Genomic DNA, 16,655 nt, shown 5'->3' with positions numbered 1-16,655 from the left:
AAAGCACAGATACTCTCATCTTCTCATGAAAAGTTTGCCCACAGGTTGACACTGATGAGAGACATAAGTCAGTGTCTTTCCTCCTGGTACCACAAACCTCTAGAACTTCAACCTGCAGATGAGACTCCAGGGATGCAAATTCAACAAGCACGCTAAACCAAAAGTTGAACAACAACGATGTCTGAAGGAAGGCACATAGTTCTCTTACTCTGTACTCAAGAAGGAAGTACCTCAGCGTCATGAGTTTCTTCTTGGGAAAGTTGTTTGTTAGTCTATAGGGAAGTCTCTGCACCCTCTGACATGCAGTCTCTGGCAGGTCAACACTGGCAAAAGTTGCTTGTTTGATCTGCTGGACAACAGGGAACTTTCTGAACAGTAGTGACCACTACACTTGGAATGTCTACTTTGCCACCAGAGTGCACCCTAAAGATGTGTTCAATGAAAAGTGTTGTTTGCTTCCCTAAGATCATCAAGTCTACAAATGAGACCAAAGATCTATTGAAAGGACTGCTCCAATTAAGTCTGAAGGGGCTCTGAGTGACTCTCATGTCCTACCAAATTCCCAGAAACATGAACTGGATCCTTTCCTGAGAGAGAGGCTGACACACAAGCCTGCCTTTGTGACTATAGATAAATAATTGGATCTGACTGTACTAATCCACTGAACCACGAGTTGGGCAGATTTGTGTACAGAATGAGCACACCCCTATCTGTGCTTCAGAATTCTGTAGATTTCAGTATAACAAACTGACACCAAACTAAAAGAGGCTATGGATAAATGCTCACATGGGGTATCTTGCATGCACACATTGGGCAACTTGGATGAACCAGAAACACACTGGCTGCCTGCACAATCATGAGTAAGGGGTTCATCATAACACTCCAGCAGTTACCTGTTCTTCATAAACCCTCTTGTCTCTAAGCACATGATTTAGGGATTGTACATGTCCTGAGTGAGAGGTAGCACAGACTCTTCTCTGCATACACAGGCAGAAGTGAGAACAGGAGAAAAGTCTTAGAAGGAACAGGGAGACACCGGTTTATCAGCAAGCTCAGAAACCTGCATTAACCTTACTTACAGCAGATGTCCCTCTCATAGGTAAGTGCACACCACAGCAAACCTTTGAAATGGAAGGTGCTCACTCATTCTTACAGACTTCTTGTAAGAGGACTTCCAAGATCACTTCTTCTCACCCTTCAAGAGATAAAAAGCAGACAATGGGGAGGAGACTGACAACTTGGAAAAGGAAGATACAAGCTTGCATTTCTTCACCTTACTCTCTCCAGCCACCCCATTAGGCATGGTTAAGACAGGCACTAGTTTTGGAGGAGTACATCCTGTTTGCGATACTGCACAGCTATCTTCTCTGGTGGTTGACCACTAAAAGGGGACTCAACAGCATTGAGCTCCTTAGGAGGAACATTAGCTAAAGATGGGTCACTTGGAATATTGAGTGTTCGCCACATCTTCTGGAAATACTCCAGCAAAGTCAGTGAAGATGCAGGGGTAAGCGCTGAACCACCAGCATGCACCATGGTCTCATCTGGGGAGAGCTCATCACATGCACCTGGGTTGGCACTGTTGAAGAGCGTGTGTTGGTTGTTTACCTTTATGAGCATACAGCCATCACATTAAGCCAGAGGGGAATGGGCAAATGGGACAGGGAGAGTGAGAGGGAAGTCTGGTACACACTGAAAAGATATAGAAGTGTCAAAAGGAGAGTATACCTTGCCACAGATACCCATGAATGTCTTTGGCCTTCCTCCATTTCTTGCTGAACCTCTTTAACTGTGAAGGAGACCAGCCAGCACATTGTTGCAAGAAAACACTTAACACATAGGATATACAGCAGCCAAACACTCGATTTTGTCCTTCACACTTTCCATTGTTCACCTTTCTTGTTCAAATCCACACAATGAAAAAAACACCATACGCACAACAATAAAAGATGAAAGAAGCTTCAACTTGGCAATTAGTCACAGCACAGCAAGGCCTCCTAACCTGGCCACAACTGAAGAAAAAGTGATGAGTTATGCCTGGCGAATGGGGAACTCTCCCCACTCACGTTCCCACCACCAATTAACCACCTTGTTACCAAGCTTCAATAACCATTTCCAACTTGCACTGAGAGATACTCCTACACAAAAGGCAATGGTTTGCATTTCCAAGGAAATAAATGAATATTAGTGATTATCAAGGACTGGATATCGTTGGCACTGCTGAACAAAAGAAACGTGAAATTTCCAGTAGAGCTGTTGCGGTACACATGCAAAAACAGTGTGGAGGATGTTTGGCTCCCACCAAAGAATCCAGTCAGCACATGTAAGAACAATCACTCTCCTGTCTGTAGGAAAAGAAATGATCTTAATACAGTACTAAGTTTCTAATTTCAGTAATAACGTTGTCTCTTACAACTGTTTGGAGAAATTTTGCAGACCTACATTACCCTGAGGAAAACAAAATACCACAGACACAAAAGATCCTCTGTTACCTTCTTATTTTAAAAGATGGAACTAAGGTTATACAAACACAGTCAATTAAATGCATTTATAGGCATATATTTATCAGGAATTAAGTGCTGAACATTCATATAGCTGTATATTACATAGAGTAGTTTTCAGTATTCTTAAAAAAAAATTGTCAAGAGCACAGTTTTGTCCCCTCCTTTCATGGTTGAGACCAGGAAATAGTACACTTTATTAGTGTCATTGTTCAGATTAGTAAAGAAATTACTTTATTCCATGTAGCCTGTGTAAGATCAGGATTCAAAGTTGCTAGGAGAAGTGTTGGAGAACCTAAATGATAACGAGATGACACATAGTTGTGCAGTAATGAATGACATGACACCAACCAGTTCAATATCTGATTAAGAGTCTTTGTCCAAGCAGGTTGCCCTGACAAAGTCACAAGAGAAGGGAGCAGTAATCGATCACGTAAAGTGGGCTTTTCTGTAAGGACCTCCATATGATTAGTTGCCCAAAGCCCAGACCAGACAACAATTGCCATTACCAAGAGATCAAAATAAAATGAAATTTTCTGTTGTTGTTCATGAGCTGCAACAAGGTTGTCTCCAGGATTTTTCTTCAAGTTATCTCGAAGCCTTCCAAGCAACTGCAATAACCAAGTGGTGCTTTCTTTCACCTGACATCGAATGACAAGAGTGCTTGACATGACACGTAGCAAATGTGAGCGATCTCCAGGCAAGCCTGCAGCAGAATCTACCAGGTCATTGAGCCAAGGTAAAGCCATTTCTGCAGGATCTTGCTCTGCAACATGACAACGAAGGACAGCTGCCCTGTATAAGCGTTCATCAGTTATCTCCCACCAAAGAGAAGGTGAAGTAAGTCTTTCTATGTGCTTCTGTGGCAAGTCTGCAACACATGCTTTATAAGCTGTATACAATATGTTATTTCCTGGATCTATGTGTTCATTTAATCCCTCTATTGCATTACTAAGAACATTCCTGTTTGTGTCAAAGATAAAATCTGCTGTGAGATTTGGTTTCAAAGCCTCAAGCAAAGCTTTCATGTGGTAAGTGTCAGACACACGTTGCGTGAATACATATGCAATAAAAGGTTGTAAAGCTGTTGGTGGCAAACCTCTTCCAAGGTGTTCCATTAAACCAAACAAAACTATCTCATCTTCTCTTGTCAAACCATTTGCGGGAGATGGTACAAGCCACTGACTAATTAGGGCAATTGCAGATGGTGACTTATTACATTGTTGTGCAGATATCCTAAAGATGTTATGTCGAATTTTTGCAGTCCAGTCAACATGGCATGTTGCTTGAGCAATAGTGAGAACCTTTCCCAGTAGCACCCAATCCAACGCTGGATATGGCCGAGGAAGACTTTGGCCAAGTGCTTCTAGCACTAACACACTACACTGCAGAAGTCTTGTCTTTTCTTCTGAAACTTCATAGCCATCCATTAGTGATGGAAATTCAAGTAAAAAGTTTATCAAACCCTTTAACACAGAAGAATCTTTGAAAAAACTATAGGAAGGAGGTTCTGGCTGACCACCACTACCCTTGGCACCTCTTCGCTTAGCTTCTTGAATAGCTGTCATGTAGATACCCTTGGGAAGACCTGCAACTTCTCGGGCCACTAATGATTTAATAAAACACTCTATATAATTGAGATGAGGCTCAGGGCAGCCTTTAATTAATTTGATCCAACCTAGAGAAGGAACATACTTCAGTACATCTTCAGGTTTACGAACTGCTTCAACAGGTGTTGCTGCCATACTAGGAGGTAACTGGTGACCTTCTTTGGCATATTTTGGAAGCATTTTCAAGGTAAAACTCTCATAATTGAATTTTTCTAAAGCTTTAAAAGCTGCCTCAACTACTACAAGAGAGCGGCGGTTTGTGGCCCAGTTCCAAAGAATAGTTACAGTGTCTTCAGTGAATTTTTCATATTCAGTGCTGGCAACATGAAGATCTGGGACAAGACTCAACAGCTGACAAAGCTTGGCTGTGACTTCAGGCCGTTTATCTCGAACCAGCTTTGGTGCAATCACACGCCAAGTTGTGCGCAGGTCTATTATCTTGTTTGAGCAAAGTTCATAAATCCCATCCAAGGCTATTAATGTCTGTGCAATTTCATTGTCACCTTTGCATTCATTCAGGAATCCAGAGAGCAAAGGCAAGAGTTCTTCGCCATGCTGTGAGGGTCTGAAAAAAATTACAGATAAGATGCAAATATACAATGGATAATCATCTCATGATTTAAAAAAAATTGACATTTCTCGATTTTCCTATCAACAACATAGCATTCAATGTTTTCATCACTTAAATATAAAAGGCAGGATCTACATTAAAAAGCTAAAATTCTTAAAAATACAAGGCATGAAGAAAAATATTTTTACATACTACAAAACAACTTTTTCATACAAACTCAAAAACACCATGTCTTCATAAAGTGAAATGGATTTTTCATACAAACTCATCAATCATACACAGCATAGCCATTACCAGAGAAATCTCTTAAGCAAATGAACTCAAGTCAGAATATGGGGCTAAGAATAAGAGGTTACATCTCACAGCTAAGTTCCCACTGCAAGTATGAGAGCCCACTACTCACTTAGCTGCTATTAAATACTATTCTTAACTTCTGGAAACTGAAGCTGGGATTAGGATCATGGAACTGGGAGTGATAAGCGGTCATAACAATTCAGGATTTGTATGTATATAACTAATTTAAAAATGAATTCATGTCCCCATGCAATGAACAACCAATTTACGTAAACCAGGCAAGTCTGAATGTTGATTTTAGTAACCCTAAATCTTTAAAGACAATATCACATGTAGTATGATGTTTTCCCGTGGTACAAGAGTCTTCTAGGTGCCCTCTCCATGCAGCAAAATCTCAGAAGAATGGGCATCAAATAGTGCAGTTATGTTCTCTGGTAAGAAAGAAAGGCCTACAACAACCCTGAAAGTAGCCTGATTTAGTTACCTCATAAAGATCATCAACAACACAGGTTTCACTTTGGATGTCTCACTGATAGCTGAGGCTCTTTCAAAGTTTCATCAGTCTGACCCCTTATTTCTAATGAGCTGGATAAGTAAAGGACCTTTGTCATCATCACTCTCAAAACTCGATCTGTACCGTCATGCTTATACAAAAAACTTTGACGCGATTGATAACAGGAAGAATTCTGTAGTTACTGCTCTAGAAAAACAGCAAAAACCTGACCATTCTTCCTGATAAAGAGCCAATGCTGACTGCCTGTGCAATCTGACAATTTGTCATGCTGCATCTTAAAAATTCTTAAAAATGAGCTTGGTCCAAGGGATTGCTAATCTTCAAGCAAACAAATTCAGCAGATGGCTGTGATAGATTCTCCTATAGTGTGACTGTCTCTAATGGCTGGCCAAGATGTTAGTTCTCTCAGGATATCTAAGACTCACCCTATTTGAGCCTAACAGCATGGCTAACATTAATTTTATGCACTATGAGAACCGTACAAGCAAACTGCTGGTTCCAAGCAATCATATGAATGCCTGTCTGTCTGTCTGTCTTTTTATCCCATTTTCTCTATTCCACTTTGTATAATTGTTATATCAAGTTTTTACAAGTTAATATCTCTTAACAAAATGTGACTAACACATCTGTGTTTATCAGTACAGTACACATAATACATCACATGCTGACCAATGGTTTCAACCTTTCAACCTATGTTATACATTACCTAACCTCAAGTAAGTGATGCGTTTGGATAGTGTTAGGATTTCCTAAATATTCGCATGCCATATAATACGGATAATAATATTTAATTCGCCCTTCCTGGCTTTTCCTTTTCCTTTTTAACCCAGCTCAGGTAGACCTGGGTCTGAGAGATCGCCCCAATCCCTAGTAAAACTTCTAGTTCAGTAACTTTTAAATACCTAGAAGACCTGGTCTCCCCAGTGGCTTCCTAACTTTGTGTATCCACGCAGGGGGGTGAGGGAGTTATTTCAAGGTCTCTCTCCATTTTGTCAGTACAAGGGTGTTTGGGTCTGTGAGACCCACGTCTACCTGAAAAGTTGTTTCTTGGGTCTGTAAGACCCACATCTACCTGAAATATTATGTTACCTTTATATGAATAAGTATATAAATATCATTATGTATATGAGTATACATGGATGATCATCATTTTTATTAGAATAGTCGTCATCCCAACTACAGTGATCTAAATACATTCAGGCACAAAATTATATCACTGGAAATTATTGCACTTTCATAGACAAATGAAGGATAAAATAACTTGTTTTATGCTATTATCGCTCATCGGTGAGCTCATACAGAAGGGTTAACTTACATACATTTTGATTCTGTTCATTGTTATTGGTGTCCTTTTACTTAGTGCTTTCTTTTTTCCAGGTACAGTATATAGAAAAAATGGAAAATGCAAAAATAATACTAAAAATTAATTACTAATACTTTGTTGTCTCTGATTTCTGATATGAATGCAGTGCCTGGCAGCCCATATTCACAGCATGAAGTAAAATCCAAGACCAAGGTTTAGGACCTCTCAAAAAACCATTGATGATTTATTTTGTTCATTTGTGATACCTTGAAAATAATTTCTATTCTTTTTTTTAAATATTTGTTTAAAATATTAAAGTAGGGGAAAAATTAATTTTTTTTTGCAAGTTTGGAAAGAAGATTGATTTTGTTCCCTTATAGAGCATTAGGAAACTAAAGGGAACAAACCATTTTCTGTATTTTTTATTTATCGGGTCTGTCAGACCCGCCTTTACCTGAGGCACAAAAGCGACCAAGCTTTACCTGAGCAAGGCTAACATTTAAGGGACGTGATAATTATACATCATGCACACCCCCAGACTGGGCAAACTTTAAGGTTGGCCAATTTAAAAAAAAAACACATCAATGGAAAACGGAAGATATGCAAATGCACATGGTGTTAGAAAAAAATTCTAAAAAATTTTCCCTACCTTCCACAGGAAAGGCCCCATTATAAAGCAGGTGATCTGCTTTAAATTTTGACAACTTATTAAACAACTAATACTGAAAATACATGTGTAAGGAAACCACAAAATTCGACCCCATAAGTTTTTAAATTTTACTATTAAAAAATAAAAACTTATTTAATTTTTCATAAATACAGTGCTCCCCAACTTTTTATGTGGGGATAGGTTCCAGAGCCCACTGCAAAAATAAAAAATCCCCTCTAAAAATGCTTATAACTGCTAAATACCCTGCACCCATTACATTAAAATGCTTATTATTGCCTACTTTAATAGTTCACACAAAAATATACCTTAAATTATCATACTAAAACAATTTAATATCATTTCAAACAAAAATACACCCCAAACCATAATTCCAAAACACCCAGTCATCTTACAGTACCCTCTTACAACTGTTACTCAAAGTCATCTTACAGTACCCTCTTACAACTGTTACTCTTAAGTATATACACTCCTAAAATGCTTATAACTGCCTATCTTAACAGTCATCACCCAACTTAACAGTTCAAACAAAAATATACCTCAAACTATCATCCCAGAAAACCCTAATAACATTTCAAAGTCATCTTACAACATTACATACCCACCTACAACTGTTACTCTGAAGTATGTATCCCCTATAACTCAGACACGCACATTTTCTTTTGCTTAATGTAACTCTGTGCACTGTCTGCTGTACTGCACATAATTTATGTACATTTTATTATATTTTGCTGTGTTGTAAGATGATTTTCAAATGATATTTACTGTACAGCACGTATTTTAGCATAGTACTAATTGTGAATAGAATACAGACGGTCCCTGGTTTACGACGGGTGCGGCTTACGACGTTCCAAGGTTACGAGCCTTTTCAAATATATTCATCAGAAATTATTTCCCAGTTTACGATGCATGTTCCAGGGTTATGACGCGTTGTACGCCAATCCGATGGAAGAAATATGGCTCAAAACGGCAGAATAAAAGTTTTGAGGTTTTCTTTTATGAAAAACTCAATAAAAATGCGGTTTACATCGTTTTCAATACACCTAAAGCATTAAAAGTAAGGTTTTCTTAGGATTTTTGACGATATTCAACAATTTTTCGGTTTACGATGCAGTGTAGGAACGGAACCCCCATCATAAACCGGGGACTGCCTGTATCTAACATAGGTGGGTAGTTTAAAAGGACGGGACACGTTCTCCAAAAAGAATAGTAGGTTTGTTATATCATGTTAGTATTTTCATAATTACATACAAATACATTTATGAGAAAAAAAAAATGATTAAGTACAATAAGTTCTTGGTTTATGTTGTTTTGTGGTTAGACCTCACCATCTCCCATAAATTTATAAAAAATTCTTGTTTCGTCATTCGCTCTCTCTCTCTCTGTATACATATCCTTTAATGAGAACACAGCAAAATATCAGTAAAGCATTATTTCAAACTACAGAATCCATTTATACTGTATTGATCTAATCGCCATAAAAATATTTAAAATCCGAATTTCATACATAGGCAGCTCAAAACCTCCAGTAGCAAATTCTCTGATGACAGAATCTCAGTTCTCTCTCTCTCTCTCTCTCGTATATCAGTACTGTAGTATACATATCTCCTTTAATAAAATACAAATTACTGTACCATAAGCTTAAAAAAAAACACGAAAATAAACAAATCCAGCAAGTTCACTACTACTATAGCATAGTCCATGGCTCTTTGCCGTTAAGCCCCACCCACACGTTAGTGATTGGCTAGCTCTCCAAAGGGGAATGGCGTCACACTAATTAACAGTCCATATGATTACCAGTACGAATTTTACTCCGTTCGGTCATGTTGAGCTCCGTGCATGAATGATGACACCACAGATATGAGTTCCCGGAATTTTGAAGTTTGCAAGTGATATCTCTGATAAAAAGTATGTTAAGTTATACAACATCATTATGAAGATCTTGGATCATTCAGTCTGTGCATCTTTTTTATTTTTTGATCCTGGGCAGCCTAAATATTGTACACAAGCATCTTGCATTTTTTTTTAAGTTGGTGTTGGCTTACATAAGCTGTTCCACATAGACCACACCAATTAAATTAAAAAAGTAAGTATACCTTAGTTTTACCAGACCACTGAGCTGATTAACAGCTCTCCTAGGGCTGGCCTGAAGGATTTGACTTATTTTACGTGCCTAAGAACCAATTGGTTACTTAGCAACAGGACCTAAAACTTACTGTGGAACCCGAACCACATTATAGCGAGAAATGAATTTCTGTCACCAGAAATAAATTCCTCTAACTCTTCATCAGCCGGCCGGGGAATCGAACTCCGGCCTAGCATAGACTTATGCAGCCAGTATGGATACTGTATTAGGGAATTAATTCATCATAATCCTGCTTGTCAAATGCTAATATCATTGTGAGATTAGGCTTACATATCAAATTCTTATATTTTGAGGCAATGATAGGGCATGGGCCTTCAAGTCAATTTCTTATACAGTACTTTGAGGCAATGACAGGGCATAGGTCTTCACGCCAATTTCTTATACTGTATTTTGAGACAATGACAGGACATAGACCTTCATGCCAACTTCTTATATTTTGAGGCAATGACAGGGCACAGGCCTTCATGACAATTTCCTAAATTTTGAGGCAATAACAGGGCATAGGCCTACATGTCAATTTCTTATTACAAATAGTTTTCCACCTGCATCCGTTGGGAACAGAGTAGCTTTCAATATAGAAGCTTCGACCTCACAATATATCATGTATATGAATACGGTGGAATGTACACATATCAGCATGTGCATATACAAATACGGGCATGCATGCATGGATGGCCACAGTAATTGTAACGCCATTTATACCATAGAGAAAAAAGTAAAACTTGTGGGCATGTAGCCGATGGCCCACATATACCGATCACAGGGCTGTCTCATCCTTACTCACAACTATCGAACTGCTCTCAATAAATTATACAGTCACTGCAAACAAACTTCGAACCAAACCCCATTACATGATGAAATATGCGGTCGGATAGTTTCTGGGATTCCCGCCATGAACGGTTTGTATTTCCTCATTCTACTGTACCTTTGGCAGTGTCCACAGTCTGGCAGCAGCGTCTCGTCTCTTGTCTAAACATCCAGTGTCTGAAAATTCGGCAAACGATTTGAATGTCGACTCATTTGCTCCAGGCATATCCTCCTAGTTGGTTACTGCTACATTTTGCACTCTTGCGCGCTTTATGATTAACTATGACTAAAAAATCGTTATCCGTTGAAAAGAAGACTGAGATTGTTATGTTATGGAGAGCTGGGAAGTTGATGAGAGCACATAACAAAAGAGATGGGCATCGCCATAAGTACCGTGTCCATGTGGTACAACTGCGCCAAAACGGCTGACTTAGAAACTGCATTGCAATGGAAAAAAGGCTCTGGAAGACCAAGAAAGACGACTAAAAGGACAGACAGCATAATGAAAAGGATTGTTATGAAACACCCATCAATGCTAGCAGAAATTTTGAAATCAGAAAATCCCATTTTACTTGGTAATGTATCAGTAAGAACTGTACAACATCGTTTGCAGAAAGAACTTGGTCTCCCCTCTTGTGTTGCAGCAAAGAAGCCTTGCCTTTCTAAGGCTAAGAAGATGAAGCGAAAGAAATTTTTCACAGAATATTTGCATTGGACTGTAAAAGACTGGGAAAGAGTTGTATTTAGTGATGAATCCTGTTTCTACAGTATATTCTTCATAGTGCTGGCAAGAGGGTAGGGAGGCCCTGTGGACGAATCACTATGCAACAAGATACACAGTCAAAACTGTAAAACATCCTGGTTACGTGATGGTGTGGGGGTGTTTCAGCGGATACGGAGGCAGTGGTGGTTTATATTTTCTTCCATCGAGTACAACTATGAATGGAGAGCGGTATGTTAATGTTTTAGAGAATGAACTTGTCCCTTATAAAGATCTGTTAGGGATGAGTCTTTATGCAAGATGGAGCCCCTTGCCACCAATCAAATGATGCTAAAAAGGTGCTTGAGGAACACAATATTCAGAATTTGAATTGGCCTGGTAATTCACCAGACCTAAATCCAATAGAAAACTGCTGGGCCTACATGAAACGACAACTGAATGCCATGGGAGAAGAGAAAACATCCTTGCCCATGTTGAAGGATGTAATCAGGAAGTTCTGATTTGAAGAAATGGATGTATAGTATCTTAAAGATTTTGCTCATTCTATGCCAAAAAGATTAAGAGATTAAAAATAATGGAGGAATGTCGAAATATTGAATAAAAGGCAATAAAACAAAAACTTTGCTATTATTTTCCATTTTTATAACATTTTTCTAATTTTTTTTTTCATTTAACCCTTAAACGTCGACTGGACGTATCGTACGTCGACTAAAATTGTCTGTCGGGTGCCGAGTGGACGTACCGTACGTTGACTACAAAAAATTTCAGCCTTCGGTCAACTTTGACTCGACCGAAATGGTCGAAAAACACAATTGTAAGCTAAAACTCTTACATTCTAGTAATATTCAATCATTTACCTTCATTTTGCAACAAATTGGAAGTCTCTAGCACAATATTTCGATTTATGGTGAATTTTTGAAAAACTTTTCCTTATGTCCGCTGTAACTCTGCGAAAATTTCAGAAATTCTTTCGTCATTTTGTCGTAACGTTTGCACCGTTTTATATTAGTCGTTACATAAAGTTTTATATATGAAAATGTGCGCAATTTCATGTAAAATACAAAAAAAAAAACCATGGTTGTAGCTTTTATTAGTTTGGAAATATTTCCATATACTGTAAATCACGATAAGTGACAAAATTTCAACCTTCGGTCAACTTTGACTCGACTGAAATGGTAAAAAAACGTAATTGTCAGCTAAAACTCTTACATTCTAGTAATATTCAATCACGTACCTTCATTTTGCAACAAATTGGAAGTCTCTACCACAATATTTCGATTTATGGTGAATTTTTGAAAAAACTTTTCCCTTACGTCCGCGCGTGGTAACTCGGCCGAACATCTTGGAAATTCTTTTGTCACTTTGTCGTAATGTTTGCACCGTTTTATATTAGTCGTTACATAAAGTTTTATATATGAAAATGTGCGCAATTTCATGTAGAATACAAAAAATAACTCATGGTTGTAGCTTTTATCAGTTTTGAAGTATTTTCATATAAATCACGATGTGCCAAAATTTCAACCTTTGGTCAACTTTGGCTCGACCAAAATGGTAGAAAAATGCAATTGTAAGCTAAAACTCTTACATTCTAGTAATATTCAATCATTTACCTTCATTCTGCAACAAATGGGAAGTCTCTAGCACAATATTCCAATTTATGGTGAAATTTTGAAAAAAACTTTTTCCTTATGTCCGTGCGGTAACTCGGCCGAACATCTCAGAAATTCTTTCGTCTCTATGTCGTAATGTTTGCACCGTTTCATATTAGTCGTTACATAAAGTTTTATATATGAAAATGTGTGCAATTTCATGTAGAATACAACAAAAAATAAATCATGGTTGTAGCTTTTATCAGTTTGGAAATATTTTCATATAAATCACGATAAATAGAAAAAATTCTACATTCGGTCAAATTTAACTCGACCGAAATGGTCGAAAACTGCAATTGTAAGCTAAAACACTTACAGTCTAGTAATATTCAATCAATTACCTTCATTTTGCAACAAACGGGAAGTCTCTAGCACAATATTTAACTTTTTTTTTTACGTCCACGCGTTCCGAATTCATGCATCATTTTGTGATAATATTTTCTCTGTGTTGCTTTGATCGTTTTAAAATTTGTTATATACCAAAATCATTGCAATTTAGTGTACAATACGAAAAAAAAAAGATAACTCATTAGCTTTAACCGTTTTGCTCACAGCGCGATTTGTATACAATTATACATGAAAATTTTTTTTCTCGCTGTCATATATTTCAATATTTATATATGATAATGATATTTTTTTCATTCCTGATGGTTGCATACTAAACTTCAGGCAATGACAAAAAAAGGAGCCAAAAATGAACTCTTAATCTTAAAAACTAAGCGTGCTGTGATTTTTTGAAAAAAAGTTTTTTTCCGCTTCGGTGCTAACTCCCGAACGCCGCCGGCATACGGCAGACACTTTTGTAAATAGAGGCTCGGCGTTTAAGGGTTAATAATAATAATTTGTGGAAGATTTCTTAGTTAAATCTTCTAAATAGAATGACAAATTCTTCAAACAATTTGCACTTTTCACAAACAGTAGAGATCATGAGAAAGCACTGACCATATGTTCGCAAAAACAAACGCCAGTTTCTGGCTTTCATGCAGAATTCAATACCTACTCCACAGTTTAAACTAACAATTTTTAACTGGAGCTTAAAAATAAGCACTTAACTTTCAAATTTAGATGTTTCCATGATCCTTGCTGATGAAAAAACAGAGAACCAGAGAGCTTCTTAGCATGGAGTACTGGTTTTACGTACGCACTTAACGCTGACCAGGGAGATAATGGCTCCTGGTCTTTTACCAGCCCAGTCGTAAACAAGATGGCAGAAGCGCATGCGCAATAGTCACTTCTCCTCCTTACACATTTTGCCATTGGAAAACTGTGTTCAGCTTGGCTGAAGATAAGGGAAAATGCCCTCTTATCTTCGAGTCCATTGTATTCCATCACGTGTTATAATGTTTATCATTATGACACAATACCCAGCTACAAGACCAGGCTAAAAGATATTTCTTTGATATTAGTCTAGTCACTATGGCACTCTGGCAGATCATTAAGGGGTAACTCCTTGAGGATGAAGCAAGAGACTACACTATAAAAAATACAGTAATTAGTGAATACACGGTGTTGCTCTGAGAAAAAAAAAGCAAACTGGTGATAATGTTAGGGATACGGTCCATACAAAAATCTGCAAATTGGTGAAAGTTTCCACAGAAAAGTGAAAGATATGTTTTACAAAAATCTTCAACAAAATGAAACGTGGAAAAGTGAAGCATGTAAAAGTGAGGTTACTACTGTATACATAAAAAAAAAAGTTAGATTCAAAAACAGTTTCCTTACATGAGACCCAAGCTATATATTTATTCTAAATTCTGTGAAAGTTTCACTGAATTCTGTTCAGTCTTCTTTGAGGTATGTTCATTCACTTTTTGGAAATATAAGTTTTGAGAAAACAGCAAAAAAAAATACTGCTTATTTTGCAAAAACTATGAAACTCTGATAGTAGAGAGCTGAATTTTGCAGTACAGTAAATGTATTTATTCATATACGAAACATCCCATGAAATTCACAAAATAATTGGATGAAAAGAAATGTATTTCCCGCTTGGTTTCCTCTTGGGTGATTGACATTCATGACATGTCTCCAATGGAGACTTCCCGATTTTTTTTGTCTTTTCAATTCTCATAGTGCATACAGTTTTTGTGTATTTCTCTCATAATATAGAGTATCTCTTCTTTGCTTCTATTATGACCAAAAAAATTGTACTCAGAAGTACACTAAAGAGCCAGGTGTGACATGTTTCACGAAGTATACTGTGTCACTACGTGACGTGCCCAAAGGAAATGTTGCCATATACTTAAGATATTTTTTTTATTCATGAATAGACACCCTGTAAAGGTATCCTGAGGAAATAAAACATAATATTCATTCTATTGTTACCATTTGAAAAATAAATTGACTTGTAAATGACTTCACTTATGATAACATAAACTTCATAAATGTGAAAGGTGATGAGGAAGATTGTTGTTCATTTGCATATGTCTGTATATCTGTATATTAGCATGTTGATTTACTTACCGTGGTTATTTTACAGTAAAAATATGTCAAGAAATAAAGAAATACAAAAGTGAAAAAATAAATACAAAAAATTTTATGTAAATTGTTTGGCACAGTACATGTGCAGTGCCATTTTGATGAGTGCTGAGAGGAAAGAAAAAATCTGAGCGAGTTACTCTGCTCTCATGTTTTCCTCATTGCTGTCACTCAAGAAAATGGAGATATTCTAGCGGGTAATGTAAGTATATCAATTATTTTGAACTGAACAGGATTAGAAAATTCTTTACAAGTTTTGCAAGAATTTGTTGCTCACATGGCAATAAAAGTGATGAACAGTAAAGCCATTTAAAATTTTTTTAACAATAACACTTCAGGATCTGTTTTTTTAGACATCAAACATTCCAAAACTCAAGAAATCAATTTTGATCATTCCTTGATATCTGAAGACCAAGTGCCCCTTAAGCAGACAACAGGAGCAGCGAGTCGGGAGCGGTCACCAACGCATGCGGTGGTGACGGCAACCCAGGTCAAGGAGAGTGCTTTCACCTGGGCAAAGCGGTCTCCTGAGGAGAGAGTGGAGCAGCTCACACGAGTTGAGCCGCACACTCAGCTCCTCCGAGCCAGGCTGGTGGCGCGAACGTGGCCGGGTACTGGGAGGAGTCGAGCGCGCGGCTGGCTGGCGCGAACGTACGCTGTCCTCTGGGCACGCCCCAGTCTTCTTTGAGGCTGAAACCTCTTGAGGAGACTGAGCGGGGGACCTCTTCTCTGCCTACCCAGGTGTCCAGACCCGAGGGACTGGTGCACCATCCTGGGAACCTGGCTTGGTACTAGAAGAAGTACCAACAGGAAGAGTCAGAGCACCTGCATGCCCAGACTCTTTCTCCCGTCCCACGCCTGAGTCCGTACGGAGGGAGGTTTCTTCCGTACCAGACCGGGATACTCGGGTCTCCTTAGAGACCCGGTAGGTACTCTGAGCGACTCGCGAGTGAGTGCCCGACACGGTCCCGCTGGCCTTAGAAGCAGGCTTCTTCGGTGCAGCGGGGGATGCAAACAGTGGTCTGCACACCCTCGGCTCCCAATATGACTGACCCAGGGGTCAATGCAATGGTTCCCTAATCCGTGGATCGGGAAGAGCCAACGAGAGATCCCACTGCCTTCCCTGTGGAAGGAGGCAGTCCCTTAGAGGTCTCGGTGTGAGACTTTTGGGGGGAGAGAGGCAGGCTTCTTCTTCCTTGGCTGGCGAGCCTCGGAAGGAGAAGAGGAAGAAGAGGTAGCAGATGACGACGAAGACGAAGACAAAGACGACGACACCTTCCTCGATTTCTTCTTCAACTTCTTCGCCATCTTCCTCAGGATAGCAGTCAGGTCCCCCATCCACAGAGGAGCAGCAGAATGCAAAGGAGCAACCAGGGGGGCCACAGAGGCAGGTGAAA

General features: G+C 38.6%; 1 protein-coding gene across 7 annotated transcripts in view; it reads right to left on the bottom strand.

Moving 5' to 3' along the window:
* Positions 1–2,538: 2,538 nt before the first annotated feature.
* The window catches only part of LOC136831375 (focadhesin), a 459,396-nt gene continuing 445,279 nt past the window's right edge, over positions 2,539–16,655 (bottom strand). For all 7 annotated transcript variants that reach the window (XM_067091718.1, XM_067091716.1, XM_067091715.1 and 4 more), the window contains one exon: positions 2,539–4,676. In XM_067091718.1, coding sequence (XP_066947819.1) covers positions 2,714–4,676 — 1,963 coding nt within the window. In that variant the 3' untranslated portion in view covers positions 2,539–2,713. The remainder of the gene's footprint in view (positions 4,677–16,655) is intronic.

The sequence above is a fragment of the Macrobrachium rosenbergii genome, chromosome 48, assembly GCF_040412425.1.
Source record: "Macrobrachium rosenbergii isolate ZJJX-2024 chromosome 48, ASM4041242v1, whole genome shotgun sequence".
NCBI classification, from domain to species: domain Eukaryota; kingdom Metazoa; phylum Arthropoda; class Malacostraca; order Decapoda; family Palaemonidae; genus Macrobrachium; species Macrobrachium rosenbergii.
Note: the sequence above shows the minus strand (reverse complement) of the source record. Positions and strands in the feature narration are given on the sequence as shown.